Raw genomic sequence first — 16,080 nt, forward strand, 5'->3', positions numbered from 1 at the left:
TGTCGCGGCAAGGGTCGCACGGTGCCTCCGCCGCAGCCGGCGCGTTTTCAGCTTCAGCGCTTCCTTGGGGTTTGCAGCGTGGTTTGGGAAAACTGCCGGTTTGGGAGGGCTTCCAAGACGTGACTTAATCGTGTCTTGATGCCAGGTACACCCCCTTGTTTGGGTTCCGTTAGTGAGAAGTCACGCTAGAAACACGGCTTCCAAACCTTTCCCCCCTGCCCTGTAGAGGCTGTATAGGTGCCCCTGTCTTCCACACAGGGCGTTAAACACAAGTGGATGGTAGAAACTATACGGCGTGGCAGTGTAGTAGATTGGATAGTTAAACGTGTTTCTTATCTCTGATTTCTTCAAATAACTTGGCGTTTCATTTTGAACCTAGAACGTATCCCTAAACGTCTGGCGTAAGTAGGCTTGTAAGAGGGCGTGGGTTTTACTTTGGAATTGTTGTCAGAGACCTCTGTTTTGAAGTGATCATCACTAAGTTTGTTGCTTAAAAGAAGTTTATGTCACTGGGGAAGACCTTGGTGCAGAGAGACTCTCATAGTTAGACCTTAATGAAAATGGGGGAGAGGGGGTTTACACAGAGCTTGCAGTCAAAAGATTGTTTATTTTCTTACCAAAATATGTTGTAGTTATTTTTGCAGCTCTTTTCCCACTTTACATGTGTATTCTTGTATAAAAAGAAACTTTCATGTTTCTTCTTATGTAAAACTGGAAAATCTTGCAAGAAAGACCAAAGTTCTTATCTTGTTTACATGATGTGTTTCTTGTCTCAGGACCGTCTGTAGCCAAGATGTCACCATCCATATGTGTACAAGAGATAACAAGTAGACTGAAAGATGGTCCTACGCTTCCTGATTCAGAATTCAGTTTTTCCCCCCTGATATTTTAAGAGACCATCAAATTTTCTGTTATGCCTGATGATTTAAGCAGTAGTGACGAACTTAGACAAATTTCTCAGCTTAATTGTTGGCCCAGAACGTGTGTTAAGTATCATTTAACAAAATTGGAAAGTATCAGAATATAATAAAAACCGGTTTGATTTAAGCTATCTCCTTCTTCTTCCAATTTCATGTAAAGAATAATGTCGAACTATGTTAACAGCAATTTTTTTTCCTATAAAATCCTTATTCCCACCTCTTGGGTTTTCCAGAAGGTTAGGGATGTTGTGTAGATATGGGTGCTGCAATTAGCTGCCATTAAGAGAAACATCTCATTGACTCCTGTATACCACTATAATAAGCAGTTTTGTTGTTTAACGTATTAATAGTATAGACATATTTTTCAGAGGTAATTAAACTTTTAGAACACATTTACAGCAACTTTATAGTCTCACTGTAACAATCAGCAAATCTCTGACGTGTCTGCTTTATATGTTTTCTTTTTGTCTTATGTCTTCTGTTGGCAATGGTTTCTAACATAAAAATGCGAGAAATGCTTCTACCTTTTTCAGCTGATCACTTAAAATGATTAAACTTTGCATCGTTCATTGTTGCTAGGAAAATGTTAGGAAAACTGTTGAGCTGTTTTTCTCTGTGTATGGAGTACTTATACAGAATCTGAGAATCTATAAGTTGTGCCTTTGTAATTTCTGGTTTGTATAACCGCTAGGCATATTTTTCAGAAGATAACCATATTGTTGCATGACGAAACTTGTGTTTACTGCTGTTGCAGAACAGAAAAACTTATGCATATGTGAGCAATAAAGCAGAAATACAAATTTATTACTGCTAGAATACATGCTGCTAAAAATGTGTATATATAGATGCTGTCATTTCAATTTTCAGAAGAAAATGCTGTCTTTTTAACTGCAGAAGAACAAGGCTTTGTCTTCCTGTAATTCTGAAGTGAAAGTTGTCATCAACAAGAAAGCTAAAACCTTTTAAAGATAGGTATTAGTAGTAAAATGCTGAAACAAACTTCTGGATTAGCTTCATTGGCTTTCCTGCTTCTTTTGCATCCCAAAGCATAAGCTTAAATCGTCTCAGAAGGACAAGGTCCGCCAGTTTATGGCATTTACCCAGGCTGGTGAAAGGACTGCTATATACTGCTTAATGCAGAATGAATGGAAACTAGAAGTGGCAACAGACAACTACTTCCAGAACCCAGACTTGTACTACAAAGAATCCATGAAAAATTCAGTAGACAGGAAGAAATTAGAACAATTGTATAATCGATACAAAGGTAAGGCTTGCTTTTTTTGTTGTCATGGGTTTTGGGAGGGGTTTTCTAATTATTTTGTTTGGGTGGTATTTCTGCTTTTCTCTCTGCTGTTCTTAAGGACTTCTAAGGAAAGATTCCTAGCTTTTGCATCTCATTCTGTGTTTGCAGTAGTGAGATAAGAATGAAAAAGGTTTTAAATGGTCTTAATGTTCAGTACGCAACTTCTGTAGATATTCCTCTAGAGTTTACAGTAAATTCACAATAGAAAATTAAACCTATCATGAGGAAATAGTGTCAGTTACATACGGTGGAGAGTAGAGCTTATTAGGCAACTTACTTGATTTGTTGCCAGTGACTGCTATTATATAGATGTACAATGTGCTTTGTGTGTCAAAATAATATATGTGATCCTGATGCTAGCATTTGGGGGAGTTAAATACTACTATCTTTGAAAAAAATTCAAACAAAATTATTGAAATAAAAAACTGTTTCAGATAACTTTACAGCTAGGAGTCTGACAAAACAGTCAAATTAGAAAACTCAAAAACTAGTAATGGAAACTCCATCCTTAATTTATTCTTTCTACTGGCATATTACAGCAAAAATGCTGTGCATGTTGAGAGATACTTGGAGGAAGAAAACACAGGGAAGTGGATTAAAGGCAGAGTTGTTTTTTTCCCTTTATTTTTATTTTACAGCATTGTTAAAAAAAACAGAAAAAATAAAAGGAATAGTCATGTAAATATAAGAATGTATGTGATCCAGGTAACAGTGCTTTCTGAAATGTGGCCCTCTGACATGAATGCGGTGAAGAATGCACACATATTAGAGCAGAGCAGGCTGGAATCATTACCTATTGCTGCTGAGATCCATGCATCTTGTGTTTCAAAAAATGAGCTTGATTTTTATATACTTTTCTAATTGTAATATATAGGATGCTTTGTGTATACTTTATCCTGTTAGGATATTGTTCCCACCTTTTTTGTTACTTTTTATATAATTGTTCTATTTTAAGAATAGACTCTCTTCAATCTTTCATTATTATGTGGTAATTAATTGTATACGGACAAAGAGTCAGCAACGCTATAGCATTTCCTTTGTGAAAAAAATTAACTAGAGAACCACTTCTTTATTTGTTTTATATACATATATACACACACACCTAAATCATTTGCTTGATCCTTGCACGTCAATCTTAGAGATTGCTGGATCAAAAATATATACAATTCATAAATGCTACTTAAAATATCTAAAATGAAAAAAAAATCACAAATGTTATTTGTTACTCATAATTTTCTAGTGGTGGCAAACTGCACCACTTGGCTTCTGTGAATGAAATTCTAGTCAGTTTTATGTCCGTGTTTTGGTTAGCAGCGCACCTTTACAGTTCTAGCACTTCAACACTTCAGTTGTAAACTTGAACAAAACCTTCACCAGATTTGAGAGAAAGCAATCAAAGTTTTGGTTAAGCACCTTTCCTTTTTTTCCACATGTAGCTTAAACCTGAGTCATTGGCCTCGCAACGAGAAATTCCTTTGTCCTACAGCACCTATAGAATACTACATACGTTGCACTATATTTGAAGTCTGAGATGAGAAGTCTTTCATTTTCTGTCCTGTCTTGTGTGAGTCCTCTTATCTGTTTATCCAGCAACTCTATCAAAACAACAATTTCATTTTTGCTCCTAGTTACCTGGATGGCATGAAACACGATAAGGATGAAAGAATCCTTGTTGAAATCCATTAGAATTTTTCCACTGATTTCAACACTAGTGCACGTTTTGCCTTCAGTTCTTCAGTTACTCCCCAAATGTACAAGAAACACATTTTACATGTCTTGGAACTAGATCTGGCATATAGTAGAATAGATGTGTTTACTTGTTTTTTCTGCTCGAAGATCCCTGAATTATATCATGGGTGTAGTTCTTTGTTTAATGGGTATAAATCTTTGTTTGCTAAATTAACTTCCTCTCTACGTTTTAGCATTTCTTTCACTGTAGTATTGGCTGGAAAAGTGGAAGAAATCTTAGCTTAACATCCACCACCACCAAAAAAACCAAGAAAGCTTTCTTTAACTATTTTTATCAATTCATTGGATAAGGACTTTCAAAAATAGCATGATTGAAAATCTTACCAGTTTAAGGCATTAATCTTTAATTTACTCGAGGGATACTTTTCTACATAGCCCAACTTGCAATACTGAAATGGCTTCCTATCAAAAGCTGGGAAAGAGTTTTGTAGTTTGTAAACTGTCAAGCTTTGAAAACTAAAGGCATGGTTGGTTTTTTTTTTTGGTGGTGCTTTCCCCCTCCATTTATTTAAGTTTCAATGCAGGGGGGTCGTTTGTTTGTTTGGTGGTTTTTTTGAGAGAAAATTTTGTTACAGTTACGGAATTGTTACAATTACATCTACCTAGGTGTAGTTACTAAGTGTGGTTGGGACATTCAAAAAGGTAGTAAACTTAGGAAAGACTATGTTTCAGTAGTACTAAGTTGTATTGTTTAGCTTAAGACCCTGTTGTGCTAAGGCATTGTTTGTGCATTGTTTTGGTGATTTCCCTGACTTTGAGTTAAAAACCAAAAATGTTTGAGGTAATTGTGGTTTTTAAACAGTTATAGGGGATTCTCGTACGTCTCTATCGAGAAAAAAAATCTGTGGGCTCACTTGGTAGGTATATTTTTGTTGGTTTTGGTTTTTCATGGTTTGTTTTTGTTTTCTTTTAAAGTTTAATACATGCTAACCAATAAATACATTGCACACTTTCATGTACATGTTTACCAGTCTTACTGTTTTTTGATATAGTCAGGCATCTCCTCAGTTCATTCGGATCTTTCATAGAGCATTGTGGAGAGAAGACAAAACTATTTTGTTAATGTTAACTGATGAATTTAGGAAAAAGTTGCAAAGCAGTTCCTAGGGAAGTTTGCAGAATACTTAATCTGTTCACAGATACTCTTTGAGGTACTTCTAAAAGTAACTAGATTTCAAGTGAAGACATCGGTGAAGCTTATGAAAAACAAAGGCCTGTGTTATGCGGCATATCAAAGCTGTGCAGATGTTGGGGGTTTTTTTTGTAAATAATTACAGTTGTCCTCTTTGTATTTTGAACTGCAGACCCACAAGATGAAAATAAAATTGGCATTGACGGGATTCAACAGTTCTGTGATGATTTAAGCCTGGACCCTGCCAGTATCAGTGTTCTGGTTGTAGCGTGGAAGTTCAGGGCAGCTACTCAATGTGAATTCAGTAAAAAGGAATTTGTGGATGGCATGACAGAGTTGGGGTAAGTATCTGTTTCTGCGTAGTTCCTACTGTAAGGACTGAGCTCAGTTTCTGTTTAAAACATTTTTAATTGAATTATGTGTGAAGCTTCAAAAAATCTGGTAAGGCCGGTGCCAAGCTTAACAGGCGTTAAATGCCTGTAGTGTCCCATCTTCCTTAAACTGATGCTCTACTGCAAAGCCTTACCAATGACCGCAGCAAGGGTGAGGCAAAATATTTCCTACCTGTATGGCAAGGAAGACAGATATGCTGATCTTTTCATGCAATTCCTATAAACATAGGCATGGTTGTGTTAAGGTTTTGAGTTGGACCACGTGCTGTTAAAAGCTGAAAGTTACTGGAGAAGTATGAAGGAAAAAAAGTTGTTAGTGTTAAAGCAGAAAAGAACCTTCGATTCTTTCCCTTTACCTTATCACCACCAAATGCAACTTTTTTTCTTGTTACCAGTCTTACAAACAAGTTTTATTGCCTTGTGTACTAGATACTTCATATTTGTACAGAATATCTATAAGAAATTGAAATAAAAATGAGGATATTGGTAGTAGAAAAGGTTGTTTAGTCTGACTGTGATGTAACTGATAAATTATTTTTTTTTCTTCCTGGATTATGGAGCTGTTCTGGATAACAGACTTCAAGGTTAAACCATATTGCCTCTGTTTAGCAATGAAGTCAAGCATTTATCACCATAAAATAATATTTTGTGTATTACTTTTCCTTGGAAGAGACGCAGTATTTCTAATATATAGAGGTGTCAAAATGATATTTTTTTAAACAGATTGCATTAGATAGGTGGAGAATTATAGTTTGTTACTTGTGCATATTTTTTTGTAACTAAGTAATTTAATTTGATCTTAGAATGGCACCTTATCAATACCTTTCTACAATAGACCAACTTCTAGCAAATGTGGTGATTGTTTCTTGAGATGGGGTCCTAGCAGTCTGTTGTTACTGACCTCATCGGTTATTGACTTCTTTCTAAGCTTTCCTTTTTAGGTAAGGGTATTCAGAAACTGTGATGAAATAACTTTTGATACCACCTGCAGTCCACTGCTTTATTTTGTTCCTTTGGGTAGAGACTATAAGAATAAATATGATTTTCTAGCCATGGACAGCAATTATGTGCTCATGCCGTTATATCAAATAATGCTGGCAGCCTTTAATGTCACTGATTAAAAAGGTTTTGCTAGGCCACTTGTGGCTTCTGGCTTGGATTCTGTTTTGTAACTTTATTGTCACATTGCTCCTATGTCCTCATGACTGTCTCTGATACAGTTCCACAGAGGTCTGAGATGTTTATCTCTTTCTGCTCAACACACATGATAGCGTTCTTGGGTGCATAATCTCATCACACCTGCTTGCCACTGGTGTGCTGCACATTAAGAATTTGGAATGATTTTGTTACATACTGGAGGTGCAGTGTCTGTGGCTTTTAGCGTTGAACATAGGTGAAGATTTGAATGAAAAGAAATTCCCTGAGTCTTAATTCCTATAGCATCTTTAGGATACCTATGGGAAGGTATGATATTTGTCCCTATTGTTAACTGGATCAAGTCCCCGTGAAACTGAAGTTCTCAGTTGAAGACTGTTGGCAGAATTCTTTATCTTTTCTCCACCGGGTACTGCTGGAGGCCAGAAAGGTACTTATTTTTATCTGTACCATGCAAGACAGTTAAAACTGCAGCTGCATTTTATGGACTTTGCTGTAGTTATCCATCCTTTAATAAAATTATTCTTGAGTCTTTAGAATAAATACAAACATTTAGCTACTGAGAACTTTCAAATGCAAGATGGTAGTTATGATAGCTGCTTCTTTGAAACCTATTTCCTTCTCTTTGAGTTTCTAGGTACAATTCAAAATACTGGTAATATCCTATAAACCTTGAATATTCATTTGATTCCTTGTTGTGGGGAAAACTCTTTTTCTTTTAAAATTGCATCTTGTCAGTTCAGGTGCTTTCACTGAAAACACTCCACTTTTACGTTATTAAGGGATATGTTTCTGTTAGAATATCAGTAACTTGATTCTATCTTAGTTTACCTGTGCCATGCTGTTGAAAGGTTTGTTAGCCTTCAAGCTGTTGTTGAAGGCTTATCTTTTTCCTAGATTTTATCCACAAGTGCTCTATGGTGGGGAGAGCATGACTGCAAATAATAGTTCATTTTGTTGGAAAGTCCTCTAATGTTAACATTAACTGTAAATGTAGTATGCTCTTAATTTAGATAGGCATTACTTATCCCCCACTCTATCTAGATTAAAGCAAAAATGTATACTCTTGTGTTACAACAGCTATAAAAGGGGAAGTGATAGCAGGTTTCAGTGAGGTTTATGTGTTCTTTAAAAGAATAACATCTATTGCTTGAGTTCATAAACTCATGAAGAGACCAAGCAAAGAAGTTAAATCACTGCATCTTGTTTGGGTTGTGTATTTAATGGATCTCTATATATAATGTTCCACTTAAAATCATTTAGTAAAGGTATATGAATGTTTTTATTTTAAAAAATGCTATTTTGATATATACTGGGTTTTATCTTAACTACTGTTTTGTTTTGCTCTGAAACTTAAACCTCAATAAGTATAAAAACAAGAAGAAAAAAAGATAAAAGAAATCTTAAATATTTACAAACAATATAACCTCTTTTGAACAGGTGTGACACCACAGAAAAATTAAAAGCTTTATTGCCAAGACTGGAACAAGAGCTAAAGGATCCAACAAAGTTCAAAGATTTTTATCAGTTTACTTTTAACTTTGCTAAAAACCCTGGACAAAAAGGTCTAGGTAAGTAGAAAAAAAACAAGAAAATATCTACAGACAGTAAAGTTAATTCCAAATACTTCCAATAATACAGTTTTCTCATTGATGATTGTAATACTAAATTCATTGTTGATTTCTTTCACTGACTTCTACTCTTTCCCATCTTCTTTCTGTTAATCTATTCTTTAATGTCCCCTTGGTACAGATAATTTAATGATGTTTTCTGCTAGTATTGACGTTCTCTCTCCTCTTGCCGAAGGAAGTTCCTGCAGTTCTTAGAGACCTGTCATCATTGTTTTTAAAAAAAGCTGAGCTAGTATGCTCCTTGTGTTTTCAGTTTTGTTCAGAACAGAACTGAAACGAGATGTCCATATTGGCTTAACAAGAGGGAGAAAACTCTGGGCAAAAGTTATTGTCGTTCAAAGAATTTTTAGTTTTAGCTCACAGTTTTTATGTGAAGTTTAAAAAAAAGAATATCATGGAGTTGATTCAAAGCTAGTGAATAGAAATAGGCATACAGTTTATAAAGGATTAAATTCTCTATAAAGTTTGAAATTTGTCCCAATCCATGCTTTGTATTGCTGGAGTAAAATGGATACGTTACTTAAATTCCAGTGCTTTATTCTCTTCAAATAAAAAATATCTATAGTTTATGAGTAGATGAAAAAGAATTGTAACATGAAATCTGATATCCTTTCAAATTTATGTCCACTTTCAAAAGAGACTGTGTAGGAAGGAATTTAACTGTTTTGTGTGTAGAATAGCACTGTACCGTCATCACTGTTCTTTCTGTGCCGTGGGTAAGAGGAACTGGTTGGTTGGGGTTTTTTTTTAGCATAGCCACTTTAACTCTGTGTCTATGTTACTTGGCAAACACGTTAATACTTTTTCTCAAAAATTGTTGGAGGAGGAATAAGATGGAGGAGCAGAATATTGATTTAGAACTTCTCAACCAGACACGTCTGTTCCATAGTCTTTCTTGGTAATTACTTTGAATAATATCTCTTGTCTTTCCTAGTGTCTTTTTTCCCTTTTTTTTTTTAAAAAAAAAAACTGTGGGCAACTTTTAGCCAGTTTCCATTCTTCTTTATTTTTTTTGCAGCAATCTCATTTTTCATTACATGTGTCACTCTTTCATGGGTCTCATATCACCTTTCCAGACACAAAATAGTCTTGTGGTGTTTCTGTGAGGCTGGTTGGAAGTCAAATCCCTTAGCTAGCTGTTCATTTTCTTACCTCTCTTCATTAAAAAGCCTAGTACTTTCAGATTGCGGAAAAGGTCAGTCAGTCAGTTACAGCTGAGGTTGGAATTTGTGAGATACCTAAAGAAATATTACAGATGGCTTCCTGTTTTAATTGGCTCAGTCCCAACACGATACTCATGTACTTGGGAAATATGTCTCAAAAGCTTTTCACCTAAGCCTGTACAAAGAGGGAAGGAGGGAAGGCAGCCCAACCCAGATTATGGAACTGAATGTTCTGTTTATTTGACATGAGGAGGAAAAAGGAAACTTACTCACTTTCCATTACTTATGTTTATTTGGTATGGAAGCCTTTTCATTTTGTCTATCTTCTCTGTAGTGTAAGAATGGTACTTTTTGGCAATAGAACACCTAAGTGCCTTATTGCACTAAGAATTGAAGTATTAGCAGGAGAAGGTAAAAAGTACAAAAATAAAAGTTAAGCTTAAAATAAACTGTAGAAAGAATTGTCTGGAACTCTTACTGATTTCAGTTTTCAGGAATTTTAATAATTCTGGTAATACTGTTTCTTATTTTCAAGTAGTGCTTTGTTCTTACATGGCAGTATTTTGCTGATGTTTTTCATCAGACTTTTTCTGGTTTTGCTAAAATGATTCTAGATATTAAATAAATATAAGCAGATGCCACTGCTTTTATTTCAGTGGAAATACACCACATTTCTGTCTGGTGTAAACTTGGATCACTATAGCTTGAGTAGAAAAAGGGTGGTGAACAAGCATATTGACTAATACTATATTTTTGGGTGATTGAGGTCAGTGATAGCTTATCGAAATAAAAATTAACACCGTGTAGGTTTGGAGTTGGAATCTTTTCAGGGAATGCTGTTATATTCAGTAGAGCAGAGAGATGGAGGGGAAAAAAACAAGTTTACAGGTTGATGTTTACAATGTATTGCCTCCTGCTCCCCTTATTCTAAGAGTTATGTTTGTTCTCTTTCAGCAAGGAAGTGTACAGCAAGTAAAAAAATTCAGTCAGTTATCTTACAGGAGTGTCTGTATGAGCTAAGAGTTCTAGTTGCTTCAGCTACATTTAATCTAGGCTTAGGTGCTTCTTTATTTTACATCCTCTTCTCTGTATACACTATGTGTTTTCTCCTAGAATGAGAAATTGTCTGTCTTCCTCTCTCCACAGCTAATGCAGAGGTGTCTGGTGTTTGTGTCCCAATGACAATGTGCCCTGTTGTCAAGGAGATGCGGGACTTTATCGCATCCATGTCCAGTGTCTGTTTCTCTCCCATTAAGTTTGGACCCTTGGCTTAAGATGCTTTTGTGAATTCAGTCCAGATAGTTAAACAGAATATACCATTAGATTTGTTACCAAATGAGCTGATATAAATCTCTGTCTAGGTCATCTACAGGTGTTGACCTCCCCTTCCTCCCCACGTGCACGTTAGATGACATGCAGCGCTACCTAAGTATAGGATGCTGCTAAGCTACTGCCCTAGCTGCTTGCTTCTGGTGACGTGACGTGCTCCCACGATAGTGCTTGCCTACTCATTCCCATACTTTCACATTTGAATTATGACTTGGAAGACTAAGAGGTCAGTAAGTTTATGGAAAGTAGGGATAAAAGTGAATGGTTTTAATTAATGAAATTGAAATAATCACAGGAATTATTTTCTGACTTTCAAGTACAAAATATTTTAATGTGATTTCTTTCTGGGGTGTGAAGTATCCAGTGCTTCCTCTTATTATACTCAGAGCTGAAATCACCAAGTCTGGTAGCTGTTGCACTCATCATTTAGGGGGGTGATCTGTAGGCTAAAAGAATATTGCGTGATTCTTAGGTATACACATGACCTATGAATATGCCTATTTGAAAATAAGCAAATTTGACATAGTGCCAGTGACAAATGGGAAATTCTTATTCTTAGGATATTGTTAATAAAAACTTTTTATAAAAGAAGACATAATTAAAATGGTCCTTCTGTTGGATCCTTCAGGCTAAGTGCTAACTCATCTTTTTTAAACAGAAATAACATGAGACTAGAGCTCACCAGAAGAATGTCTGTGATAGGCAAAGATGACTCATTTATGCCATTATTTTTCATGTTTATTATCTTAACATATTGAAACAATAAGAAATTACTGAAGTACCTCTAAAATGTCCAAACACTGATGTTTTGGTTATGATCCGTGTTCATTGTTCTATCAGTATTTCAGTATGGTTTTGATTACTTTTTTTAATGTATTTCTGCTGTTTTAAGAAGTGATAAGCAGCAGTTATTACTTCTCTTATTTTTTGCTCCATTTCCCCTGAAGAACATCAGGAAATACAGTGATGCACAGGTTCCTTTTTATATGCCAGGTGGTCTTTCAATTTAAAAGATAGAGAAATGCCTATATAGCGTATTCCCTTGTGCCAGACAGGATTGACATCTACCAAAACCATTCCTTGCAGATGTTTTTCTAACCAAGTGTTCAGTGGTATGCTAGCAATATATACTAACCTGCTCCTGGAAAAACTCAAAGGGAAGAAGTAAGTTTACCAAATATGGAAAAAGGGAGTGGTCACTTGGGAGGAATATAGGGGTGTAGTTAGAGACTGTAGGAATGCAACAAGGAAGGCTAAGGCCCACTTGGAATTAAAACTGGCAGGGGATGTCAAGGACAGCAAGAAGGGCTTGTTCAAGTACATCAGCAGCAAAAGGAAGACTAGGGAAAATGTGGGCCCACTGCTGAATGAGGTGGGTGCCCTGGTGACAGAGGATACAGAGAAGGCAGAGTCACTGAATGCCGCCTTTGCTTCAGTCTGTACTGCTAAGGCTGGCCCTCAGGAAGGGCCATCATCATATTGATGAATATGTTGAGCAAGACCAGACCCAGCACTGACCCCTGGGGCACCCTGCCAGCTACAGGCCTCCAACTGGACTCTGCGCCGCTTATCACAACCCTCTGGGCCCTGCCATGCAGCCAGTTCTCAGCCCACCTCGCTGTCCACTCATCCAACCCACACGTCCTAAGCTTGCCTGTGAGGATGTTATGGGAGATGGTGTCAGAAGCCTTGCTGAAGTCAAGGGAGACAACATCCACTGCTCCTTCTTCATCCACCCAGCTGGTCAAGCCATCATGGAAGGCTATCAGATTGGTCAGGCATGATTTCCCCTTGGTGAATCCACATTGACCACTCCCAATAACCTTCTTCTCTTCCACATGCTTATTGATAACCCCCAGAATGAGTTGTTCCATCATCTTTCCTGGGATGGAGGTGAGGCTGACTAGTCTGTAGTTTTCTGGGTCCTCCTCCTTGCCCTTTTTGAAGACCGGAATGACACTGGCTTTCCTCCAGTCCTCAGGCACCTCTCCTGATCTCCGTGACCTTTCAAAGTTGATTGAGAGCAGCCTAGCAATAACATCTGCCAGCTCCCTGAGCACTTGTGGGTGCATCCCATCAGGGTCCATGGATTTGTGGATGTCAGGTTTGCCTAGAAGTTTTTTAACCCAATCCTCCTTGACCAAAGGAAAGTCCTCCTTTTGCAAGGCTTTCTCTCCTACTTCCAGGTAGGAGACGATACTAAGCTGGGAGGAGTGGCCGACACAGTGGAAGGCTGCCCTGGCATTCAGTGATATCTTGACAGACTAGACAGTTGGGCAAAGAGGAACCAAATGAAATTCAAGAAGGGCAAGTGTAGGGTCCTGCACCTAGGGAGGAATAACCCCAAGCACCAGTGCAGGTTAGGGGTTGACCTGCTGGGAAGCAGCGCTGCGGAGAAGGACCTGGGAGTCCTGGTGGACAACAGGCTCTCCATGAGCCAGCAGCGTGCCCTCATGGCCGAGAAGGCCAATGGTATCCTGGGGTGCATTCAGAAGAACGTGGCCAGCAGGTCGAGGGAGGTTATCCTCCCCCTCTGCTCTGCCCTGGTGAGGCCACATCTGGAGTCCTGTGTCCAGTTCTGGGCTCCCCAGTTCAAGAAAGATGGAACTAGAGAGAGTTCCCTGGGGAGTTCTGCTGGACTAGAGAAAGTCCAGCAGAGGGTTACAAAGATGATGAGGGGACTGGAGCATCTCTCGCATGAGGAAAGGCTGAGAGAGCTGGGTCTGCTTAGTCTGGAGAAGACTGAGAGGGGATCTGATCAATGCTTATAAATATCTAAAGGATGGGGCCAGACTCTTCTCAGTGGTGCCCAGTGACAGGACAAGGGGCAATGGGCACAAACTGGAACACAGGAAGTTCCATCTGAACATGAGAAAAAGCTCTGAGGATGACCGAGCACTGGAACAGGCTGCCCAGGGAGGCTGTGGAGTCTCCTTCCCTGGAGATATTCAGAACCCACCAGGATGCGATCCTGCGCAACCTGCTCTGGGTGATCCTGCTCTAGCAGGGAGGTTGGACTCAATCTCCAGAGGTCCCTTCCAACCCCTGCCACTCTATGAATCTGTGAACCTGCCTTTTCAGTTTCAGTAGTTATCAGCAAGATTTGAGATGTGATTGGCAGGGGTCATCTGGCTGAAAAGTTTGGGAGTCAGTGCCTTCACATAATATAATCTTAAATTTCTGATGGCGTGTCTCATACATCTATGTCCTGCTTGCTCAAACCTATTGTTAGATTTTTTCTTTCTCCTCTTTTTCTAGCACATAACTTAAATCTCTGTTCCTGAATTCTTCAGTTCAATACTTACCCATCCAGAGTAAATAAGTAGAATACAAGTTTCCTTAGAGTTAGTAACAACTTTTTACATATTTGGCAACAATGTACGTACCTTCCCTTAGTCTCTAGACTGAGTAAAACTGACTACCCTGACAAATTTTATCTTCCAACTCTCTGATATTGGGATCGTATCTTCCAACTCTCTTTTCCTTTGCAATCCAATTGATAGAACTTTCTCTTGTCTTGTAGTGCCTGAACAAGCTAGATATTTTCCATGTGCCTTAGATATTTTGTTCCTTGTCGTACATCCCATTGTTAAGTTTGCTTATATTTATAACACTATACTGTCTGCGGTTTGTGATCTGTTATATTATTGGGTTTCTGCAGAACTGCAATGCATCCATTTGTTTCTGATCTTATTTCTGCAGTCAATTATTCCCACTAGCTACATGACTTTGCACTTCTCTTTAATGAAATCTTTCTTATTTACTTCCAAGTGGTTTTTCAATTTGTCCAAATAGTTTTGAATTCTAATCCTGTCTTCTACCATGCTACACTCTTGTATAAGTTTTGTATAAGGCTTTGTGCAAGTTGCAAATTTAATAAAAGTTTTCTTTGTTGTATCATCTGAGTTACTTAAGTATTGGACAGTGTTAGGTATAGGACTGAACCCCATGGACAAGTTACTTTCTCCCAGTTTGGCAGAGAACCACTGAGGTTCTTCTAGAATGTCCATTGACCTCTATGAACTCTCAAAGATGGTAGGTAGCAGTTTGAAGTTGCTTCAGCATACTGAGATGAATTTCACCATGTCTAGCTTCACTTTAGGCACCAGTGCTTTCAGACTGAATTTCTAAATGTTGTTTCTGAGATTACTGTCAGTTTTCATTGAACCTTTTTGCCTGGAGCATATCTTGGAAGAAAAAAAAAAATCTCTATGTATCCCAAACATTTCTCTTTTGGGAGATGCCAGCAGGATGCATAACATCTTTCATGGCAGCAGCTGCCATTTATAAGGGAGGGAGTGGGATAGCACAGAAGCCCTTCTTAGAAGCTTTTTTGGTGAGAGAAGAATTTTGGTGATACTCAACAGTCATCTTTACAATGCAGTGGATTGTGCTCCAGGAAACCGATCTGGGGGCAGGTGTGTGTGCACAGTTTCCTGTTCTATGTATTTTTAGAACAGCCTGTCTTCCATTGCTCTTTAATTTCTTTTTATTCTACAGTTCCTCTCAAAACCAATGCAAGAAATTCTGCCTTTATGTAATTAGATGGGAAGAATCCTCTCCCATAAATTGAGTTACATCTATTCTGTCATGCCCCAAAAGAGGCACAGAGTTTGGTACACCAATATTCATTCCTAGAAATAGGACTGCCTTTTACAGGAGTCTCTTTTTCCAGTGATGATACTAGGGAATTTTTATTTCTCTTTATATCTGTAGGACTTCTGTCTCTGTGGTCTCATCCAACTTGAATGTTTCCATTTATTTTTATTAGCTTAATATTGTCAAGTAGTAAGCTTCAGTCTGGACCCATACTGTTTAAAGGAGTAAAAGTATTACCAGTCCCCCTAGGTGACAGTTCATTTAAGTAGTGAGATGCAGGAGGCAAAAGCATATCATGTAAGATCTACCATGATTTTATTTAAGCAGAAAATGATGTTCTGATCAATGCTGTTCAGGACCCAATGCTCAAGTGTCTTTCAAATATGTCTGAATAGATTTGATTAATATCTAAGAAACAGATGGATGCTTATGACTGTTAAGACTATTGCTTTCTGAGTGGTGGACAGAATTCAGGCAAAAAAGATAGCAAGGGTTCAACACAGCAGTGCCATCTTAATGGCTATGTATTGAACCTGGCATGTTTAATATTTAGATATATTAAACTTCATCTGAGTGGTTTGTATATATTCTGAAATAATGTAAAAGGTGCAGTTCATTAATGTCTGGTTCACCAGGAGACTTTTGCAAAGAATTATTATGGATAATTGTGATCCTGTCTGTTTAATCTGCTCTCTCATGTTCTCACT

At 37.8% G+C, this 16,080-nt stretch overlaps 1 protein-coding gene across 6 annotated transcripts in view; it reads left to right on the plus strand.

The window, feature by feature from the left end:
• DCUN1D2 (defective in cullin neddylation 1 domain containing 2) overlaps nt 1–16,080 on the plus strand; it is a 32,349-nt gene that overhangs the window by 828 nt on the left and 15,441 nt on the right. For 2 of the 6 annotated variants that reach the window (XM_054801908.1, XM_054801950.1), the window contains exons 2-4: nt 1,968–2,184; nt 5,277–5,445; nt 8,092–8,222. In XM_054801908.1, the coding sequence (XP_054657883.1) occupies nt 1,968–2,184; nt 5,277–5,445; nt 8,092–8,222 (517 nt within the window). Of the gene's footprint in view, nt 1–776; nt 2,185–5,276; nt 5,446–8,091; nt 8,223–16,080 lie in introns of all 6 variants that reach the window. The other 4 variants (XM_054801932.1, XM_054801941.1, XM_054801924.1 and 1 more) reach the window with 2 other exon arrangements.

The sequence above is a fragment of the Grus americana genome, chromosome 1 (assembly GCF_028858705.1).
Source record: "Grus americana isolate bGruAme1 chromosome 1, bGruAme1.mat, whole genome shotgun sequence".
Lineage (NCBI taxonomy): Eukaryota > Metazoa > Chordata > Aves > Gruiformes > Gruidae > Grus > Grus americana.